This window comes from Musa acuminata, chromosome BXJ3-2 (assembly GCF_036884655.1).
Source record: "Musa acuminata AAA Group cultivar baxijiao chromosome BXJ3-2, Cavendish_Baxijiao_AAA, whole genome shotgun sequence".
NCBI classification, from domain to species: Eukaryota; Viridiplantae; Streptophyta; class Magnoliopsida; order Zingiberales; family Musaceae; genus Musa; species Musa acuminata.
Window position 1 is genome coordinate 28,574,525 of NC_088350.1, and position 20,624 is coordinate 28,595,148.

At 38.8% G+C, this 20,624-nt stretch overlaps 3 protein-coding genes across 8 annotated transcripts; 1 reads left to right on the forward strand and 2 right to left on the reverse strand.

Moving 5' to 3' along the window:
• Positions 1-1,043: 1,043 nt before the first annotated feature.
• LOC103975744 (histone-lysine N-methyltransferase ASHH3) lies at positions 1,044-8,336 on the reverse strand. 4 transcript variants are annotated; one of them, XM_065137874.1, is made up of 14 exons: positions 8,146-8,336; positions 7,866-8,002; positions 7,546-7,638; positions 7,237-7,336; positions 5,798-5,876; positions 5,534-5,705; positions 5,376-5,456; positions 5,081-5,258; positions 3,846-3,873; positions 3,596-3,689; positions 2,217-2,268; positions 2,046-2,136; positions 1,364-1,402; positions 1,044-1,294 (listed from the first exon to the last, which is right to left on the reverse strand). In XM_065137874.1, exons 1-12 carry the CDS (start codon positions 8,155-8,157, stop codon positions 2,071-2,073), a joined length of 1,092 nt encoding a protein of 363 aa, XP_064993946.1. In that variant the 5' UTR covers positions 8,158-8,336; the 3' UTR covers positions 1,044-1,294; positions 1,364-1,402; positions 2,046-2,070. The 4 variants fall into 4 exon arrangements, with proteins under 4 accessions (XP_064993946.1, XP_064993944.1, XP_064993945.1 ...); XM_065137872.1 differs by having other exon boundaries at positions 7,546-7,657; positions 7,861-8,002; positions 8,146-8,333; XM_065137873.1 differs by having other exon boundaries at positions 1,364-1,446; positions 7,546-7,657; positions 7,861-8,002; positions 8,146-8,333.
• A 4,361-nt stretch (positions 8,337-12,697) lies between these two features.
• LOC135631997 (low-specificity L-threonine aldolase 1-like) lies at positions 12,698-16,507 on the forward strand. Of its 3 annotated transcripts, none has more exons than XM_065140224.1 (10): positions 12,698-12,857; positions 13,098-13,579; positions 14,385-14,496; positions 14,836-14,886; positions 15,057-15,128; positions 15,196-15,328; positions 15,511-15,569; positions 15,683-15,783; positions 16,092-16,158; positions 16,251-16,507. In XM_065140224.1, the coding sequence occupies exons 2-10, from the start codon at positions 13,137-13,139 to the stop codon at positions 16,290-16,292; spliced, it is 1,080 nt and encodes a 359-aa protein (XP_064996296.1). In that variant the 5' UTR covers positions 12,698-12,857; positions 13,098-13,136; the 3' UTR covers positions 16,293-16,507. The 3 variants fall into 3 exon arrangements, with proteins under 3 accessions (XP_064996296.1, XP_064996298.1, XP_064996297.1); XM_065140225.1 differs by having other exon boundaries at positions 12,706-12,857; positions 13,104-13,579; XM_065140226.1 differs by lacking the exons at positions 16,092-16,158; positions 16,251-16,507 and adding an exon at positions 15,986-16,073.
• Positions 16,508-16,896: 389 nt separating this feature from the next.
• Positions 16,897-19,146, reverse strand: LOC103975742 (UPF0481 protein At3g47200-like). Its single transcript, XM_009390802.3, has one exon. It carries the CDS (start codon positions 18,709-18,711, stop codon positions 17,137-17,139), a length of 1,575 nt encoding a protein of 524 aa, XP_009389077.2. The 5' UTR covers positions 18,712-19,146; the 3' UTR covers positions 16,897-17,136.
• Positions 19,147-20,624: the final 1,478 nt, after the last annotated feature.

Sequence of the window (20,624 nt, forward strand, 5' to 3'; positions counted from 1 at the left end):
GGAGCGTTGAATGATGTTTGTGGTTGGTAGGCACAACGAGAGAAAAAACGTGCTACGATCCACGCTGCAGCCATAGTTCTTGCGTACCACGAAGGCCTTCAACATGACTGCTTAGAGGTGGAGTGTAGTAGAGGAGGGGAAGCTAACGAAGGCGGGATATTAATGTATGTGTGTGGTCGACGGTGATGAGAGAATGTGCATGTGCCAGTAAGGGAGAGTATATGGAGGTGCTACTAGAGGAGGACGACAGGACATGACAATCACTAGCGAATGTACCCGATGACGTGAAGGCATTGTTGCATATGGCAAAATCGATAGTACCTTAAATGACCACTTTGTGATTGGTAAAATCAATATGCTATCTCGTAAGAAAACTGATAACATTAGGATAAATAAAATTAAATATCTCATTTTCATACCCATAAGACATCATTATAAATTTTCAAATATAAGGATAGGAATTGTAAGAGGCTCTAATTATATAAGGTAACCTATAATTAACCCATAATCTGCTTATATAATTTCTGATAATTATTGTACTATAATCATAAAGAATAACTTTACCATCCGATTGAGATTCAACTGTCCAGATACAATCAGGGGTTGTCGTCCCACAAGCATCTCAAAGCTGCGAGCTATAGAGGCTACTAGCTTCGTGAGAGATTCTAATTTCCAAAAGGCAATTGAGTCGGCCCGAGTTGGGTGGGTTGGAGTCAGATTGGGTTGACATGACTGTTATTACATAAAACATATCATCCCAACCGTGTCCTTCTTAATAAATACGTAAAGGACGCCATTTCTAACTCTCTATTTTTTGGGTCAATTTACATTACTATTCTTTAAAAAAAATACAAAATTAAATAAAAATATATTTTTGTATAAAATGATAATTCTACCATTATGGTTAATCTCCATCAACTAACATTCCATTTGAAGGTGACAACTACATAAGACTGTTTTACTTGTAATCCACATGCTGCACATTTAAGATCATGACATGGATTCTCCAACATGCAAGAGTGATGAAAAATGCAGTTGAGGTCTGATAAAAGCATAATTAAGGTTATGTTATATTTTTATTTAATCACATACCTCAGATCCAGTAGCTAGAAGAGTCATGCATGCTTTCCGGTTTCATATGTACATTAACATTAGGACAAGGCATCTCTTCTGGTCCACATTGAAAAGTGCCTGAACAATATCTGCTTTGAAAGGTGAATTCATGAGCATGCCATCGACATGATCATCAAGCCTTGGAATGTTTACATCACTTCAAATCCATCGATTTCCAGACCTGTGGATCACTATATGTACTCAGAATACATCTGATCTTGTTCATTCAGGAGAAAGAACCTTACCATACCTGCCACATGTTATGCCTAGCCATGCCTCAATCCATTTCCTGAACAAAGCATTATACCAGTAAGCCATACATAAGACTTGCATCTGGATACAGATTGAGAACTGTAAGTACTTAAAAAATGCTTGGCTAACTTTGTTGAGTATATAAGCACAGTTTAATAAGAGGTTATGGTAGAGTGTCAGTTCTTGATGATAATAATACACATAAACGAACTTAAAAATTGAAGACACTCGAGGTCAGTTAAGTGCAGCGGGAAGAAGGAAGGCAACAGGTTTTGTGTATTGATCAGCAATCTGATGCAGTTCACAACAGAGTCATTCGGATAGCTTCTGCATACCATGTGAGCATGAATCTTGATTTACACAAAAGATTTTACCTGCAGATCCTCAGTAACATTTCAACATCATACCCAGCCAACGGTAACCTTTCATTAGTGTTCAAGAGCATGATAATGCACCCGAACACCTTTATACAGTTTCAAGATCGCAAACTTCTACTGTTCAACAAGGTAGCGGTATTGTTCTACTGTAATGTGTTCACTAGAAAAAAGAAACTTCAAGAGCAAAATTGAGCCTAGCATTCTGATTATGCACTTATTAAAGGGTTTATATAACATGACAATCATATCAAGTAGAAAATAGATGCTCGAGTCCACCTCAAAACTAATCAGATTTCAGAGTACCTTCAGATGAGATGACACCCAGAGATCATAAAAAATCCCAATCTTCCTTCGACAGATCAATGTTTTCAACCCTCTCATCCTCCGTGATTATCTGGTGAAAAGATATAGGGTCAACTATACAAGAACATCTCATATCATTAGAAATAATCTATGAACAACAGAATTCCTTACAGTGTGTTTTCTAGAATAGCAATCAAATTCCAGTATAACTCCTCCATAATACCTGCAATACTTGATACTTGACCTTTGTACATTAACAAAAAAATAAAAAAATTCAAGGAAAATGAATAACATTTGAAAATGAGCACAAATGTGATACCATAGAACACAACCAGAATAACTGGCTCTATAAGGCTCTACTTGGATCCAATGACTTCTAACATAGTGGTGCAAGTTTTTCGATATACTGCATGTCCCTCGGATGCCAATGTTCAATAGTGTATGCTTACTGGCAAAGGTTAGCACAAGCCCAATGTCAGCCACACATCGCATTGAGCTTCACTACCTCAATTATTACTATAGCTAGGAGCCCTATAGATTTGTTCTGCTTAATTTGGCCATTCGGGATACAGACCTAGGACATCGTGATCAAGCAATCAAACCCAGTTCGACATAAGCTAGTATATGTCTTGACATTTTCGTATATACGGCACAGTATCTTTTTTTCGTTCTTAGATGATCTCATTGTTGACACCGTTCATCATCTTCAATACTTCATAGGAATTGGTTGTCAAATAACAATTGGTCCAGACAAGATCATGTGGCCAGGCTCTCATGAGTCTACATGTATAAAAATGAACTGAATTTCAAATATGAAGACAAATAAATTGGTGCCATACACATATTTGATGCAAGAAACATTTGAAGCTCTAGCGTCAATCATAAAGGGATCTAGGATGGACTCTCACAGCCAAGAATTATCAAGCAAAAGAAGATAAAAGGACGGAGAACAAGACTGATTTTATTCATTTATCTGATCATTAAGAATCATTTTAGACCTCATGACTCTCTAGTCAAAACCCCCATAAACTCCCAAATAACTTCCATAGGGTCCTAGTCATATAATCCTCTTTTTCGTCTGTCACCACTCATTTTTCCATTACCACTCACCATTCATTATCTCGTCAAATTTTAACATCTTAAAAATTAGCTTTACCCATCAAATGGGATTCTAACTTGGTGCCTAGTTATAGAGATTTCTTCTTATGCTGCATGTCAATTACCACAGGAGTTAGAATTGATGTGTTGTCAAAAGCTCTAGTTCAGGGGATATGTAACCGGTGAATTTGGACTAAAATTTTTTCCAACTATTAATAATGCTAACTTCTTATCTGTGACATGTGACATGACAAGCACCACAAGCTGTAAAGTAATTGGAGCCCAACCAACATATGGAGCATTCATATTTTGTTATGGTTAGTCATCCCTAAATTCCATAAAAAGAAATGAGAAAAACCAGTAAAAAGTATATACAGTTTGCAGCTTTACCTCATACAGGTTATCAAAAGATGATGTCTCAAAGCATGTAGTTAGAAAGAGACATTTGGTACCTTTTATACTGAGGAGACCAGATTCGTACAACTTCATAGATGCAATTATGGAACTCACTCTTTCTTTTGCGAGCAACAAAAGATTGTGATCCTTCTGGTTGAACAAGAAAGAATGCATCAATCATATGAGTAAAGCATACACACGAAACACAGTATATACACGACTTTCTTATCCTAAAATGCTATGATTTTATGTAGATAAAACTACACTAATCAAAAGCATGATTTAATGAACTGGATTCTTCCTTACCCATATTTGATCTCCCACTTTCCAGATTCTGTCAAACAGCATTTCTGAAAGTTAATTATTTAATCATCATAGTATAGACAAACTAGCATGAAAACTGAACAATAAAAATGCAGTTGTACCAACTTATAATGATCACAATTAAGATGTTAAAAAAATCACAGTGCTACTCTAGATTAAATCTTGCAAAATTTATTAATAAAAATGTGACAAATCACACAGAACATAAACTGAGTAAGAAACAAATAAAGGCAAATTTCTATTTATATAGATCAACAACGGTGTTTGAACATAATATAAGAGAAATATCAACAGTGGCATCTAAGTAAGATATAGACACAAGCAAGGCACACAATTTGGTCGGGAAAACCTTTTTTGCATGCTAAGGACCTAACCCATTATAAAGATCTTAAGTTCAGCTCCCATCCAATATCATAGATTGATCAGTTAACCATAAGCCCTATTCCAGTTAGGATCAAACTTAAGGTCAGATCTGAAATGATAAAATGTAGATTTCTCTTCACATGACCTCAGGTTGCCTTGGCAATTAATGAGGCTGGTACATAGTAGCTGAGACTTTTTGATATAGCAAGTTTGTAATTATTCTTTTAAGTCTTTGTATCTTGGTCTGGTGTTACACCATTTATTTCATCCTAATCCCGCTTATGCCAATGCTCTTAACTTTAACATCCATTTCCAATATTCTGTCCTAGGGTTATCCCACTTTACCCTCATTAATCAAAACAATATCAGCAAAGATTTACATTATTAAGGAATAGCTTCTAAAATGAAGTAGTACCAAGTAACAGTAATGATAGACTGACATTTATATTACCCGGCAATGTCTCTTTGACTATAAACATAAAAAATATGCTTCCAACAATAAAAAAGAAAGTACATAGTCATGATCTCTAAAGCATGGAATTGTTCTCTGATTAAGGAATTAACTCAGTCAGTGTTGAAAGCCTTTCATTTTTTATCTGAACACTCATAAGTTCCGCCTGTTTAAAAAATACATAACCTGTTGGATATTTTCTTGCTCATGATGGAGTTTTCCATGTATAATAGTAAGCATCTCTTTAGATTAGAATACCATTTGCAACCCATGAGTAATAAGAGCATCAAGTTTTTGGTTAAGAGAAAACATTGGTCTCCATGCTTGATAATGTTATCTTTAGATCTTTAAACCAATGATAATCTGGAGCTTGACAAATGAAATTGTAGCATAAGAAACTTACGGCTTTTCCATACAGAAGTGCTTTTGAATTGGGAGAGGAAGCTGCAATCTCACAAAGAACTAGTTGCAAAGCAGTGTCTGAAGAAGAAAATTTCAGCTTGCTAGGCTTGTTTCCCAATTTCTTCCTGCAACCTACAGAACCACAGTAGCAATCTTGATCTGCTCCAAATTGTACAAACCTGCAAATCTAATCGCACTGGTTATTTAATTCAGAAAACACCAGGCATAAGCATTATCTATAAGAAAATGTTTTTGTGACAAAAACCATGACAAACACAGTATGTAAAAGAGCATACTGATAATCGTATGTTAACTCCTCTCCCTTCTTTATATCACGAGTTGCAAATATACCAATGCGTATTTCACCATCAATTGTCCTATAAAAGGAATAATATGAGACAGTTTTTTTACTTTTTAGTTCAACTGACTGCATGAGAGAAGTATAGAAGATAACCATTTCTGCATCTCAGTATTCGGCTGGCAGCTATGATTTATAAATCTAGACTTGTTTCCCTTGTATGTAGCGTCAATGACCATGTCCCTGTTGATCTCACACAGGTAAAAATTCGTCTCACCACAATGCTTCATTTTCCACAGCCTTTCTTCACAAGTTTTGTCATCAATTACTGAGAAGATTTAGAAAAGGAAAGAACATTTAAACTATAGAACTATGAATATCTCTAATTTGATAATATAGTGATCCTTGTCATGTATTTACCATCACCAACATATTCTATCACAAAGTCTCCTTGTCTTATATCCTCCTCGGTTACTACCCCAGATCCACATTTTTCTGTCTATAAATTATAGATCAGATTAATATGGTACAATATTTATATATTTAATCTGAAGAGATTACTTCAAAAGAACAAAAGAAATAACAAATTGAGAGAAGCTGCAATTGTCAAGCTCATTATTTGTTCTTTCAATTAAAGGAAAAGATAAAATCATAAAACAAAGAATTCTGATTTTCTCAACTCTAATATAGATGCAGATAATAATTAGGATTTAGAGGTAATTAGTACTTCCAAGCTAAGCAAAGAAAAGGTTGCATGAATTATCATAAAACTTAAGTTACATGTCCTAGCAAAGAACCTTGAGATTGAGTTAAACAATGTGGGATTGAGATTTGTTGTAATACTAAGGACATGACCAAAGCGTGTTATTTTACATTAGTAATAGAAGAAGGCCAAGGAGGAGAGGAGAACCCTACAACAACTTTATCCTTTTAAAGAAAGGGCTATTGAACACGTATGCTATGGCAAATATATGAGAGGATAGAATTTGCTGAAAAACCTACATGTCGTGGACAAGTGAACTCCTACCTATAATTGGCATACACTAACAGCCAGCTTTAAGTCTTAGATATAAACGGACAGTATACTCCATGTATTGTTTGCTAAAAATATCATTTTAATTTACAAATGTAAATTACAGTTCGTTATTGATAAGATTTAGGGAGATCGGTTTGCAAGCCAAGACCTAGAATAAGTAGGAATTGAGATGACAGACAAGAAATGTAACTACGATACCAAGTTACCAGTAACCAAGGATAATTGAAATAAGTGGTCAAGAAATAAAGATGAAGTGAATATCCTTAAGAATAATAAACAAATTAGAATGCGTATCAGGTGTGTTGCTCAACCATTAAATATATATTCCAAAGAAATTTTTTGTTAACTACAGAAGGAACTATGCTTTCTAGTTGACATACTCAATGTTTATAAAAAACCAAAAGTTAATATAACTTAGAGAAGAATGACGGATGCTTGGTACAAGAAGTTCAATTGTTTGATCTCATTGGAAGTAAGACAAAGGCAGAAAGAATAGCATGATCATATTTGAAGTTGAAATGTCTGAGTGAATCATAATTACCATACTTGAACAGTTGGAGGATCCACGTAATCCAAGCAATCATTGAACAAATTTGGAATAAGGGTAACAGTAAAGATGGATAGAAAATGGTATTAGAAAGGATGGACAGGAAACAGATCCAGCCACTGGTTTTCTTGCCCAACCATTTCCCGTGTGAACTATGGAAGAGCACACTTCATACAAAATAATTCCCTATTAGTCACAAAATGCCATAGAGATGAATCCTCCAAAGAGAATCTCAAGCAAAAGGGGAGAACAATTCCATCTGATCGAGATTTGTACCTCAATTAACTTCATTTTCTTCACTGGCCGATACTGGAACGGTTTGTTCACACATAGATTTCCACACTTGCAACTTTGAGAACAACAAGACAAAAGCATCCTGTGGAACCAAAGAGAGCTTCTTCTGAGTGAATCTAAAGCTAGTAATGGAAAATGATAAAAATAAAACGCACACAAATGCAAACTCATTACCATATGGCTAAGTTGTAAGAAGATTGGTAAGTACATGGAAAAGGAGAGAATGGAGTATATATGCAGCCCAATTCAAAAAAGCATCCAAGTTGACATATGCTCCACCATAAAACTTACCCACAGAGGCAATCTCTGCCGCAAACAACCGAATTTCCCGGTGATGGGCTGCAGGAGCAGAAGATGCCATCATCTGCCGCACGCCTTTTTATCCTTTTAGTGAGATAAACATCTACTTTAGTCAAGAGAAGAAACATTTGTCCATCAATACAAGATAAATATCTCCATTCTTAATCTTTTCCCTCCTGACTTCTCTTAGCTTATTGTTTCTATCACTCGGATTCGATGCCATACAGGACATGCATAAACATTTAAACTGGTGCATGGCAAGGGGAAAAGGGATCAGCGAGGGGGATTCGGGTATGGGAAGGATACTGCGCCTTATGAAGTTGTAGGGCGCTGATTTCTGCTTCTTCGACCAGTCCGGCAGCTGGAAATCCACGGGCTCCTCGTCTCCGAGCTGTTGCATCAGCTGTTGGAATACCGTTCCGCCACTGCCGCCGCCGCCGCAAAAGATCTGCCCTCTCGCGCAGGAGGGTGTAAGAAGGATCAATAATATACATGAATTCGTCAATCTCAGGCAAAACAAACACACCAGGAAAGGAAAGATGAAACGATTCGCCCATCGAAGAAGAAGATCGCATTCGGAGGACAAAATACCTTGTTCTTCATGACCGAGATGATCAGATCGCAGTTAAGGGCGTGTGCTCAAGGGAATCGAAGCCGACGCCATTGCTGCGGTAGAAATGGAGAGTGTGGGATCGAAGAGAGACGCCGCGGCGAAGTCGTTCGGATCGCCTTTGCCTTGCACGCCCGTTTCACTTCGGTGATGATCACTCGTTCCGTTCCGAAACAACGAGGACTCCATATGTGGATCGAATATGATTGAAGCCCAATGGGCTTAACCTTTTCACTGCATAAATTTCTTTAATTATTTAATATTTATATTCAAATATTACATCGTGTATATATATATATATATATATATATATATATATATATATATATATATATATATATATATATATATGTGTGTGTGTGTATATATTACAGTAAAAGAATAATATGCTGATCTAAGTATGTATATAGAATGTTGATCGTCTTAGATAAAATATATATAATATAACTAATTAGATTTTGATGGAATCTGTTAGTCAATAGGAAAAAAACTCACTTAAAATATGATTCTTTTTGAAAGCAGGAATTTTCCTAAATACTTATACTATGCCCTCTGCTCTCGTCTATAAATAAATAGGACCCGAAGAAGAAATAGAGAGATTATCTCAATTGAGGAATTACAGTCTTTCCCTCAACTCTTCTCCTTAACAATCAATCTAGATGATCCTGTAAAAAGATAGGAAGAGAAAAGAATGATCTAATTCCATTCATAACAATTTTAGATTATAGACGGTAGTCAGATATCTTTTTTCATATGACATTAAAATGTATGAATCGTTGAATCAAATCTAGTTATTTGATTTCAATACATAAAAGATTACGAAATTATGCCTACAGATTGGACATACCATCACTTGTGTTTGAAAAGAAATTGAAGAAATATTTTCTCACAGCAATGCTCAAAAGGATTTATCATTTAAAATGATGCATTGTTGCTCTTCCTCGAGAATATCAATCTCTAGCTTTTTAGTGCACTACTATTCTCAAAAATCAATGTGTGCATCGCATTTGTTAATGGTGGGTCATTTTTTACCATCATGGATATATATGATAACATAAGAAGAAGGATTTCATAGTAGTCGCGAGTCTGATGGAGGTTGGGTTTGGGTCTCGGAGTGTGCACCTCTGGGTTCGTAAGACAGAAATAAGTGTGAGTCTCGTTCAAAGATCAAGTCAAAGGATGGGAGGATGCTCAACAAAGAATGTAGAGAATGTACAATGGTCTTTTAACTCCTTTAAAAAGGAGATAAGATGACAGGATGCAAGCACTATAATAGCCATTATAGTTATTCAAGAAGGCACAAAGATTTTTGAATGATTATCTCGAAGCTATGTAGTCTAAATGATCATTAAGAACTCATCTTATATATTGTTTATTTTCTAATTAAATTATGACATATGTGTATTGAATTTTGAACTTAAATTTATATGGGTCATCATCATAAAAATATTGTAAATCTCACATTTTGGATGAATGAAAAATTGAGAGCTTGTAATATCTAAAGGAGGAGAGAGTTCTTAAGGATAAAATGAAAGGTCATATCCTACTTATTCTTTCCCGTTCAATCTTCCCATCATCGTCTTTCTATTTCATCTTCAATTATCACCACTAATATCAGCAACAACATCAGCCATTAGCCATTAATTATCATCAAAGCATCTCTCGTTGACAATCATAACTTTACGTGCCATCTCTTAGAGGTCAACGATCATTTCATATGTCAAGAACAGCAATTTTTTTCTATTATATTAAGAACTATTTGCAGGAGGAATGTTTCTTACTTTGAAAGCTTAACTGATGGTATATTAATTCAAAAAATATGATTGATCCAACCCTTCAATTATATCTTGTTTAGAACTAATTCTTACATACTTCATGTTTTACTCTTTGGTTCAAAATGAGCCTCTAACCTTTTTTGTTTTTCTTTACTTAGTTATTTTATACTTATTTTATATTTATCAAAATTATTATTTAAATTAATTAAAAAAAATTAATCAAGTCATAATTAAAAAGATGCGTTAACTTTTTGACTTTTAGTAACTTTCACTATATCATTTCTTTTTGCTCACCCTATACAACATCACTCACCCCAACATCACAAGTGATTGAGGTACGAAGCAAATTATGGACGTATGATCATAGGACCAATGCAACTCATACTTTTTTTTTACTTGAAGCAATTGTGATGATAGAGTGACCTTATGATAGAAAAATGATAGTTAATCCTATCTAGCGTTGTCGATCATACTTTGAAATCATGTAGATTAAAAAAGTGTGAATTCAATCTTATTGAGCACTATGGTATATCATATCTAACATACGAAGAACATGTATCGACGGATGTGATTCTCAAGATGATACCAAAAATATGAAAATCGAGGTAGAGACTTAGAAAACTAATATGAAAAATTAAAAATTAATATCATATAAAATAATTTTTATTAATAATAAAAAAAATAATATATAAGAAATGACATGATAGACATATGATCGTTGCATGATAACACATGACTACACAAATTGAATATCCTAAGATCATATTGGTCGTACGTGACCAACATGTGATGGTCATATATGAAAACACGTGATCACCATGAGCAATACATAACCAAACGATCAACTATTCGAATCTCATGATTAAGATAGTTTGCTAATATGAGAAAGATTAGGTGAGGCGATCATCAACAATTCCGAGTATAACTGTTTGTTGGGTCATCTATAAAAAGGACCTTAAGTACGTTCTTCTAATATAATTTTCATCATCAACTCTGATCGACAAATTCGACTAGTTTGATCAATCCAAACCCTTAAAAAAATTTTTGATCGTCAAAAGGAGGGGGCATTTATTAAGAACACCATTGACTTAGTTTTTATAATTTCGATGTATCGTGAAACATGAGATAGACTTGGAACGAATCTCGATTATCCAAATCATCTCTCCGATTTGAATAATCAAAATTTATACTAACATAAAAGGTATTTAATTGAATGAGAAATTTGGTGGCATCCGAACTATAATTGTTGTATTAAATATATCATCACAAACCAAATTATCTTCAAAATCAAGAATCAAAGGAACTCTTTTTATAAAGTTTAGTTACGGTTGTCATTTAAAGGTGTTCTTAATCGGATCAAAGTGCCTCCACGGACATCGTAGGAACTTTTATTTAGGTAAAGATCAAAGTTTAGTTGTCTTTATGAGCAACGGTGAGCCTTCTTTCCCCTACTGTGGAAACATCAACTCCCTGTCATTGGGACGGTGGGATGAGGATGACACCGATTGATAAGATCACCAGAGTGGACCGGCGTTGGCCCCTTCCGCTCCTCCCACTTCGTGTTCATCCATATCCATGCCTGTGGTGGGAACCAACAGATCGAAGCAATGGTGCAAGTTCTTAAAAGTAATGAGTGCACAACACGCGAGTGACGATGGCGAGGTCTCGCCACAGTCGTGTGTCGATAGAACACGTCTCAGTTGCACTCTCGAGGACGACCAGCCTTCCATCGCTGATGCGGCGACGAGGTGGCAGGGAAGCTTCGTTGACTCCGTTTCAAACTTGCCCGCATGGCTTTTATGGCTGGAGAGCAGACTTTTGTTGACTTTGCCTCCGACTTGGTCTCGCTTTAATTACTTATCTCTTAATATAAGTGGCAACATAATATATAATTTATATCAACAAAATAATAAATAACCATATAAAAAATAACATCTTCTAGTTAAATTAAGACCTGCATATGATACAATTAGAAGAAATAAAATAATTAGTACAAATAATTATTTCTTTTTTTGAAGATGAGACAGAGAGGATGGTATGATTAAAGCTGATCAAATTGGATTTGATGGAATCAGATGCAGTGTATTTGGATAGAGATAAGTCATTTCTAGTCCTAATCAGACACACTCGATTAAAGTCAGTGATTTTCTCATTTATATCTCTACAAATCTAAAAATTTCTGCTATTTTTCTGGCATTTTACTTTCTAGATAAATATTTTTTGCATTTTTTACGTGGTATATTTATTTACAGGGATAAATAAGTCATTTTGAATTTACAAGGATAGATAAGTAAAAGCACCCAACTTCACGTGTTTCTGTAAATACCTACCCACACTTTTTGGAGGAGACGACTGTCGTCAGTGATTTGAGGTTTCCGCAACACTTTTCGTCTTACGTGTCGGCAGCAGACAGCTTTAAAATCGACTCCATCCAAAGGGGTTTCTTATTCGCGTTTCCCTTATAAACAACAATAAAAAGCATTTTCGCGATTTATTGATTTTTTACTTATTAAAAATGATAATAAACGAAAAACAAAAAAAAGGACTAATCCGGATGCGTTTCTTGGTGAAACGTTTCGTTCCATTGGACCCGCGAAAGAGAATCGATTTCTTGATTCGTTTTGTTTCTGTTTCTGGCGGCTTTTCGAAAACCGCGAGCAGCCGCGATGAATCGAGCCAAAAAGGAATCCTCGCGAAGGAATCTGATCGGTGACGTGGCCGCTTGAGGATCCTTGAGGCGGGTGCACCTCGTGCTAAGGTGATTCGCTTTACGCAGTACAAAAACCACTTGCCGTAGCCCTTTGCCTGTGTCCAAATGCTCCCGAAAAATAGCAGAGGATTGCTTGCTTTGCGCTTCTGTGGTTGAGACTTGAGAGAGTGGTTCGGCCGAGTCCTGGGGTTGGATATCCGAGCGCGGGGTAAGCGTCGAGATTCTTGATTTGGTGTTGAATTTTTCGTTTGCCGGATTGATGTGGAATTGCAACGTTTTCGAAGACGAGAAGGTCGGCATGAATTTGACGAGATTTGATCGTTTTGCTGAGGCAAAATGGGGTCGATCGTGGGTTTTCAGTCCCGAACGGTGTCGATTTCACCGATGACGGAGAAATCGACGTTGTTAGTTTAGCGATGATGATTGGGTGTGACATCTTGATTTTTAGACGCAGGAGGAAGATCAGGAAGACGCAGGAGGTGAAGAGATGGTGACGAGGACAGTAGACCTGCGTTCCGACACGGTCACGAAGCCGACCGAGGCAATGCGAGCCGCCATGGCCAGCGCCGACGTGGACGACGACGTCCTGAGCGGAGACCCCACGGCGCAGCGGTTCGAGGAGGAGGTCGCGAGGATTATGGGGAAGGAAGCGGCGGTTTTCGTTCCCTCGGGCACCATGGGCAACCTTATCTCGGTTCTCGTCCATTGCGAGGTCCGCGGCAGCGAGGTCATCCTGGGGGACAACTCCCACATACACATCTACGAGAACGGAGGCATCTCGTCCATCGGAGGCGTGCACCCCAGGACGGTGAAGAACAATCCTGATGGCACCATGGATATCGATCGGATCGAAGCAGCTATTAGGCATCCCGACGGAGCGCTCTACTACCCAACCACCAGTCTGATTTGCCTGGAGAACACACATGCAAAGTTAGCTACCCCTCTCTCTCTCTCTCTGTTTCCACTTGGATTCTTGTTCTATGTTCATCATGCATTATCCTGAATACTTGCCGGCCTTGATCCACTGTTCTTATTTTTTTTATGATAATTAGCTGATATTTTTGTGGGTATTTATTTGTGATGGCTGCTGTTGATAACCCTTTAGTTTTATATTAGTATTCTTATGACCTCAGTCTTTCCTTATCTGATTATTATGTCATACGCCCAAGATGGACTTAGATCATCATCATTCTCGATGAGATGTCCTCACTGGAGATTTACCAAATAAACTGTTATCACTGGCTGCTTATGGGGAATAGGAATCAATTTATGAATCAAAAGCAGATCTTGAGTGCCTCTGTTGATGAAAACAGATATTACTGTTAAGTCTTCAGGTAATTGAATCATTAACCTCATGGGTTGATCTTTTTCAGAAGTGAATAAATCAGAATTTTTATTTATCACTGATTTCTCAGATCACAAGAGCAGGTTATTCTCATGTACTATTTTGTGTATTAATTGCTTGTATTTGAGTCTTGTTTTATAAATCTGTTTCTGCTGCATATAATGGAAGCAGTTGTCTTAGAATCATAATTACTCTGCCATCTCCAAAATCTTGACTTGTTTTGACTTGTCTTTATGCGCAATCCTGTTACCTGTAGGATGATTAAACATAAGCACACGTAGTTTCTGTTTAAATTTAAACTACATCACTTGTTTGATATATCAACCTAAACTATGTAACTTGTTTCATTTCTTAGTCCACTGAGTTAAAACTGCATCGAATTTTCTACAGTTGTGGTGGAAGATGCATATCTGCAGAATACACAGATAGGGTGGGGGAGCTGGCTCGGAAGCATGGCCTGAAGCTTCATATTGATGGAGCACGCATTTTTAATGCTTCTGCAGTAAGTATCACTTACCTTTTTACTGCTAAATATCATATTATATGTTATGCAATATTGCTAGTAAATCTGTAAAAGCATATCTAGCGAGTATGTATGTATTCAGTTGTTCATATACGCATATCAAACACGTTATCTTATCTTTTCCATTCCATTTTAGCACTTTTATAAAGCTATAATGTGTCTTTAAAACCCCTGGTCGCACTAATGGATAGCATCTAAGATTTGTCCTAGAGAGTTTTAGATCAGTGGTATTTTAACTTGCACCATTGTACTGTGCATTATTGTAACCTCTGTGGACTGCAAACACAATTCTTTGAACTTACTAGTATAATATTGCAGGCTCTGGGTGTTCCTGTTCATAGACTCGTACGAGCTGCTGATTCTGTTTCGGTATGTTTGTGTTAGTTCAATTCCTTCTAGTTCTGGGTATTTCAGTAACTCTATGCTAGTCTGATCCCTGCTAATTCTGGGTATCCTACTGTTAGTTTATCTAACTGCAATCGAATTGAACTTTCTGCTTGCATTACTTTTCATTGAGGATTTGGTTATGGATGCTTCAGGTCTGCCTGTCAAAAGGTTTGGGTGCTCCAGTTGGATCTGTCATTGTCGGAACCAAGGATTTCATTACAAAGGTTATTATAAAAGAAATGCAAAATAACATGTTTCCAGAGTCGCATATAATAAATGTTTTTTTCTCAGGCAAGACGTCTTAGGAAAACCTTGGGTGGAGGGATGAGACAAATTGGAGTCCTTTGTGCAGCAGCTTATGTTGCTTTGCAGGATAATGTGGTAAAGCTAGAGGATGATCACAGAAAAGCTAAAATCTTTGCAGGTCTTTTTTATGTCCCTCTTCTTTTAATACCGGCTAATTGTATTATCAATATACAGTTCATTTGAAAAATATTCCTGCTTCATGATATATATACTCAAAATAAGTTGCATACATTATTCCTTAATGGACTCCAACAGGAACATTCATCCTTTTTTCTTAAACAATCTGTCCAATATTTTCAGATGGGCTGAAAGAAATCAAACAATTAAGGGTGGATGCAAGTTCAGTGGAGACTAACATGGTTGATACAACTTCCTATCCAATAAGCATATTATTTCAAACTTGTATACCTTTACTTCTTAATTCTTTAAAGAACTAACATTTTTAGGTTCTCAATTTTCTCTTTGTGATCAGGTCTTTTTCAATATAAACGAAAGTTCAATGATATCACCTATAAGTCTATGTGAAGCTCTGGAAAAGTTTGGTGTACTTGCAATGCCAGCTAGTTCAACCAGGTGCAACCTGATTCTTTTTCTGGTTACTATGCTTCATTTCTTTGTTATCCTTCATTCTGCCTTTTCAGTATGGAAATCTTGATAATTTTAGTTGATTTAATGTGGATTTGTTAAAACATTGGAATTAAAGTGGATTTTTTCAGTCCTATGATGGTGTGCATAATTTTTAAGACTGACATATGTTATGATGATAATCAAGCAGAAAAAATGGTTTGACTGCTCTGATTAATCAAAATCAGGAACACACATTGTCAAGGTTAGTTGCATTAATCTGATACTCGTGTCACATTCTCTTGCATTTTTCTCAGCGTCAGGGTAGTCATCCATTACCAGATTTCGGAGAGCGATGTCCATTATGCACTAACCTCTATCAAGGTTGCACTACTTTTACTTCTTGAAGGCCTGAAATATCTTTTGATTTCCTTTGTTATCTAAAACTGGTTTTACTTGCTTTTGCTTTTGTCCAGCAAGCTATTCAAGAAATACTAGCTGTTGGAACCACAAAATGAGGACGGAGCAGTAATTCATCATTTTACCTGTTCTTAAATGAAAAGCAGCTGAAACTTGTAGCTCTGTCCAACGGCTGTCCTTTCTATTGAAACATCTTTGTGTGTTAATTATTGAAAAGACCAAAGAAATCTTGTGGTCTGAATTTTGTGGAGTCTTCTAATTCGATGAAGGATACATAATATCGGTAATGATATTTCATCCAAATTAAAATCGAGTTTCTTTCCCTAAATAAAGTTGTGCAGATAAAGTGTTGTAGGTAAAATTATGCTGCTGGAACCATATGGCCTCTGCCATCCATTGATAGTATCAGATTGGGTATTAGATTAGGTCAAACGTTCATGTAGGGCCAACTTTTCGTGTGTGACAGAAGAGATATAAATTGAAGTTTCCATCAAGAGTTGCAAGGAGAAGAGATATAACAGTTAAGTCAGATGTCTAATATGCTCGGGAAAAGCATTAGAAATCCACAGAAGCTACAAAGAGGATTCCTTGGACAAGAAGAAGCAACATCAACTTGTGTAAATTATCCTCAAGACTATTAGTATGTTCGTGATGAAGGCCAAAGAGAATGTACCAAAGGTGCAGCCTCAAACGACCAAGATGTCCAATCAAACATATTCTGTATTCGAAATGCACTGACCACTCCCTCTGTTTCCTGACAATTGTCAGATGAACAGAGTAATGCCATGTTCTCAGGAATGAGATACATAAAAAAAGATGTGCTATTGTTCCTTCTCCTTCACTCGACAATCTTAAACACAGTAAAAACGATCACTTGCGAACCGAGAAAGATGATGGGAATGACTGCTGCAAATTGAGTCGATCTGCGACTCTGCTGCGGCCTCATTGAGGCGGCCAGTAATAGGCGTAGACAGAGTAGAAGGTCTGCGCACAGGTCAACACCAGCAGGACGACGGCGGCCACCAAGGAGATGATAGCCCAGGGATTGCCGAAGTACCTGTGCTTCAAGCTTGCCCCCCAGGTGTTCCACCGGTGGTTGTAGTACTTGTTCACCCTCTCCGACAATCCCGACAAGTAGCTGTCGTCGAAGTCGAAGACCACTTCCAGGCAGAGCTTGTTGAAGAGGTCGGCGACCTCGCCGTCGTTTCCCAGCCAGTGCTCGATGATGCCGCGGTAGTGGAGGTAGCTGACGTCCTCCTCCGAGTTGATCAGGTTGTCCATGAAGATGACGTAGGAGGTGATGTCCTTGGTGCAGTCGGAGTGGCACTGCTCGAAGGCGATGAGGTTGAGGAAGAGAGACTTGGTGCCGTCGTGGATCAGCAAGCGGGGGATCTTGAGCACCCCGTCCTTGAACTCGATGTCCCAGAAGCGGTCCGTCCTGCGGTGGCGGAACTTGATGCCGGCCTCCCGCAGCTCCGTGACGCAGTGGATCAGCTGCAGCCGGCGGCGGTCGGCCACGCGGCGAGCGTTCGACCAGCGCTTGATCCAGAGGCCGGGCGTGGGCTTGGGGCCGATGCGGAGGAGGCTGCGCCGGAACACGTCGAGGCAGTGGAGGCCGGTCTCGGTGAGCGGGTCGAAGGCGTCGGCGCGGGTGGTGGAAGAAGACTCGGACATGGCGCGGTGGTTCTTGCGAAGGGGCTCGTCGGTGGGCATGAGGGGGTCGAAGAAGCAGATGGCTAGGCGGGCGACGAGGCCGTGCTGCTCCGGCTGGCCGATCTGGAGACCGAGGAGGCGGTCGAGGACGAAGAGGGGGATCTGGTTCTCGAGCATGATCATGTCGCGCTGGATGCCGTGCATCGTGCCGCGCATGGCGAACACGGGATCGTTGCGGGCGTAGCCCAGCTCCTTGAACCCCTTCCCGGCGGCGCCCACCCCCCGGAAGAGCTCGAGGACGAAGGTGCCATCGAGGACCATCATCTCCACGAACTCGTTGTCGTTGAAGGCGACGGGGCCCTCGTAGCAGGCGCGGGCGCGCTCCTCGAGGGCGCCCACGGCGTCGAGGTACACCCGGACGTCACCGCCGGTGCGGCGGAGCATGCGGTGGAGGGCGCGCCACTTGTGCCGCTCCATGTCGCGCAGCCTGCGCTTGCCGTGGTGGTAGGGGCCGATGGACACCACCTGGGGCACGTACGCCTTCTCGTCCCCCTCGCGCAGCGACTTGGGCACGCGGTAGATGGAGTACCTCGCCCACGGCACGCCCGCCTCGTCGTTCCAGGCCTGCTTCAGCTTCTCCCGGATGGAGATCACCCACTCCGATTCCGGCGGAGCGGCGTCCGCGGTGGCGGCCTCATCCTCCTCCTGGATGGGCTCACCCCGTGTGAGGAGAAGCGGCGGAGGCCTGGACGGCGTGCCGGGGGTGCTGGGCTGCGATCTGGGAAGGTTGGCCTGCACGGTCTCGTTGAGCTTGAGGGTCACCAGATACCATCCCAGCAACTCTTTGTTGAAGACTGCAACCATGGGTGACGACGCCGACGGTGATCTCTCTCTCTCTCTCTCTCTCTCAAAAGGCTCTCTTTGGTCTCCTTAACTTGCTTTCTTAATGCTACTGCTACTAGTACAAGAAGATGATGGCCTGCAAGTGCTATTAGATTACAGTGTGATCTAAGATCATGGAGGGTGATGACCTGCTTGTGGCTGCAACACCAGCTCAAATCTTTTGGACTTTGGATTCAGATTGATTGTTACAGGAGTAATTGACTGCTGGTGTCGTAGATCATGTTCCAAAGGTATCAAATTAGGAATGTTAGGTGCCAAAGCTCAATGTTCAATGGTAATTGATAGAGGACGATGATTGGACATTTCCATCGCTCTTTCAATTTGGATCAAATTGCTTTCGTAAAACCTTTCTATGTTGACTGCTGTTTTAATACAGTTTGTACCAAATTGGGTTTCAGAACAGTCCTATCATACCAACCAAATGGTTCTATTAATTAATTCAGTAATTTGACTACGAACACATTCGTATTTTTCATTAATTGATATTTTGTGATAAAAAGATTTCACGGAACAATAATTAAAAAGTCTCATTTGACATGGAAAATGTTTGAGTCAATTATAATCGTTTGCTTGTCGTCTACTCAATGAAGACGCATCACGAAACCGATGTGTGGGGTCCATGTGGGACTCACCGGCTGAGCATTTGTGGGGCTGACACAAACTTGGTGTGGTAATTTTAGGGGCAACCATCGGGAACAATAAAGTGTGATACAGCTACTTGTGATGATGAGATGGAACGTTCACACAGCTGGAAGGAGACTTATAGCATGTAGTGTGAAACCTTTCCTTTTCCTAAATATTTGCAGGTAACAGTGCGCACTAAAACCTCAGCCTGCGGTGAACTTGTAGGATCAGTTCCAAAACTATCGGATTGGTTTTCCTAGTCAAATATTGTTATTTTAATTGTACCCCCTCGTATACATTTAAAATACAAGGGAAGAAGTGAATTATTGTTGTCGATCAATCAAAGTATACATGATATGATGCAGTGCAATTTCCCAACTATCACACCAAGGCAAGCAGCAATAATTTTAAGATGGATACACAAACGCAACATCATTGAAGACACAAAAGGACGGTCACTACAACATTATTGAAATCCTCATGTAGGTGGGGCAATCGTCGTCTATTTTATATATTACCCTGTTTGTGGCATGTGGGATTGAACTCACATTTAGATAAATATGAACGACTAAAACAAGACGCTCGGTACCATTTGGTGGTGGTTGAACAGCCTCTTCCTATCCAAATTCCCACCTCTTCGTTCGACACAAAGCATTTGAACCACTATATATAATATCTGTTAGAAAACCCTCCCTCTTTCTCTAATTATATATGATAACAAGTTCCGCATGCGCAAGCATTATGTTTTAAGAGAAGGCAGTCAGGTGATTAAGATATTGTATGTGCAGTTAGAAGGTCAAGATTTCCAGGTGAAGTCTCGTGATTCACGAGGACTCAAAAACTGTGGGCCTATCCAACAAATATGGGGTCTACTAAGAATTAGGGTTGACCCAATCTAATTATTGGGCTCTAGCTTCAGTATAATCTTTTAGGATAGTATCATTTATGGTGAGGAAAAACTCTTTATACCACGCAAATTAATGATTTGGCATGAAATCCTACATCGAGTGATATATAATATAGAGCAGGATTCGTACCTTAAGAAACCCTCATCCATTTAGTGAGGCAGCATCGCTTGAACTTATTTGGTTTCTCATGACCTACATATGAGAGTAACATTAGTAATAAAAGTAATACAACTCTATAAATAGTAAATTATTCTGAAAAAGAACTAGTACAACTCCAGAAATAGTAAACTATTGGCAAATATGTAGCACACAATAATTACCTGCTCTTTTTCAATGATATCA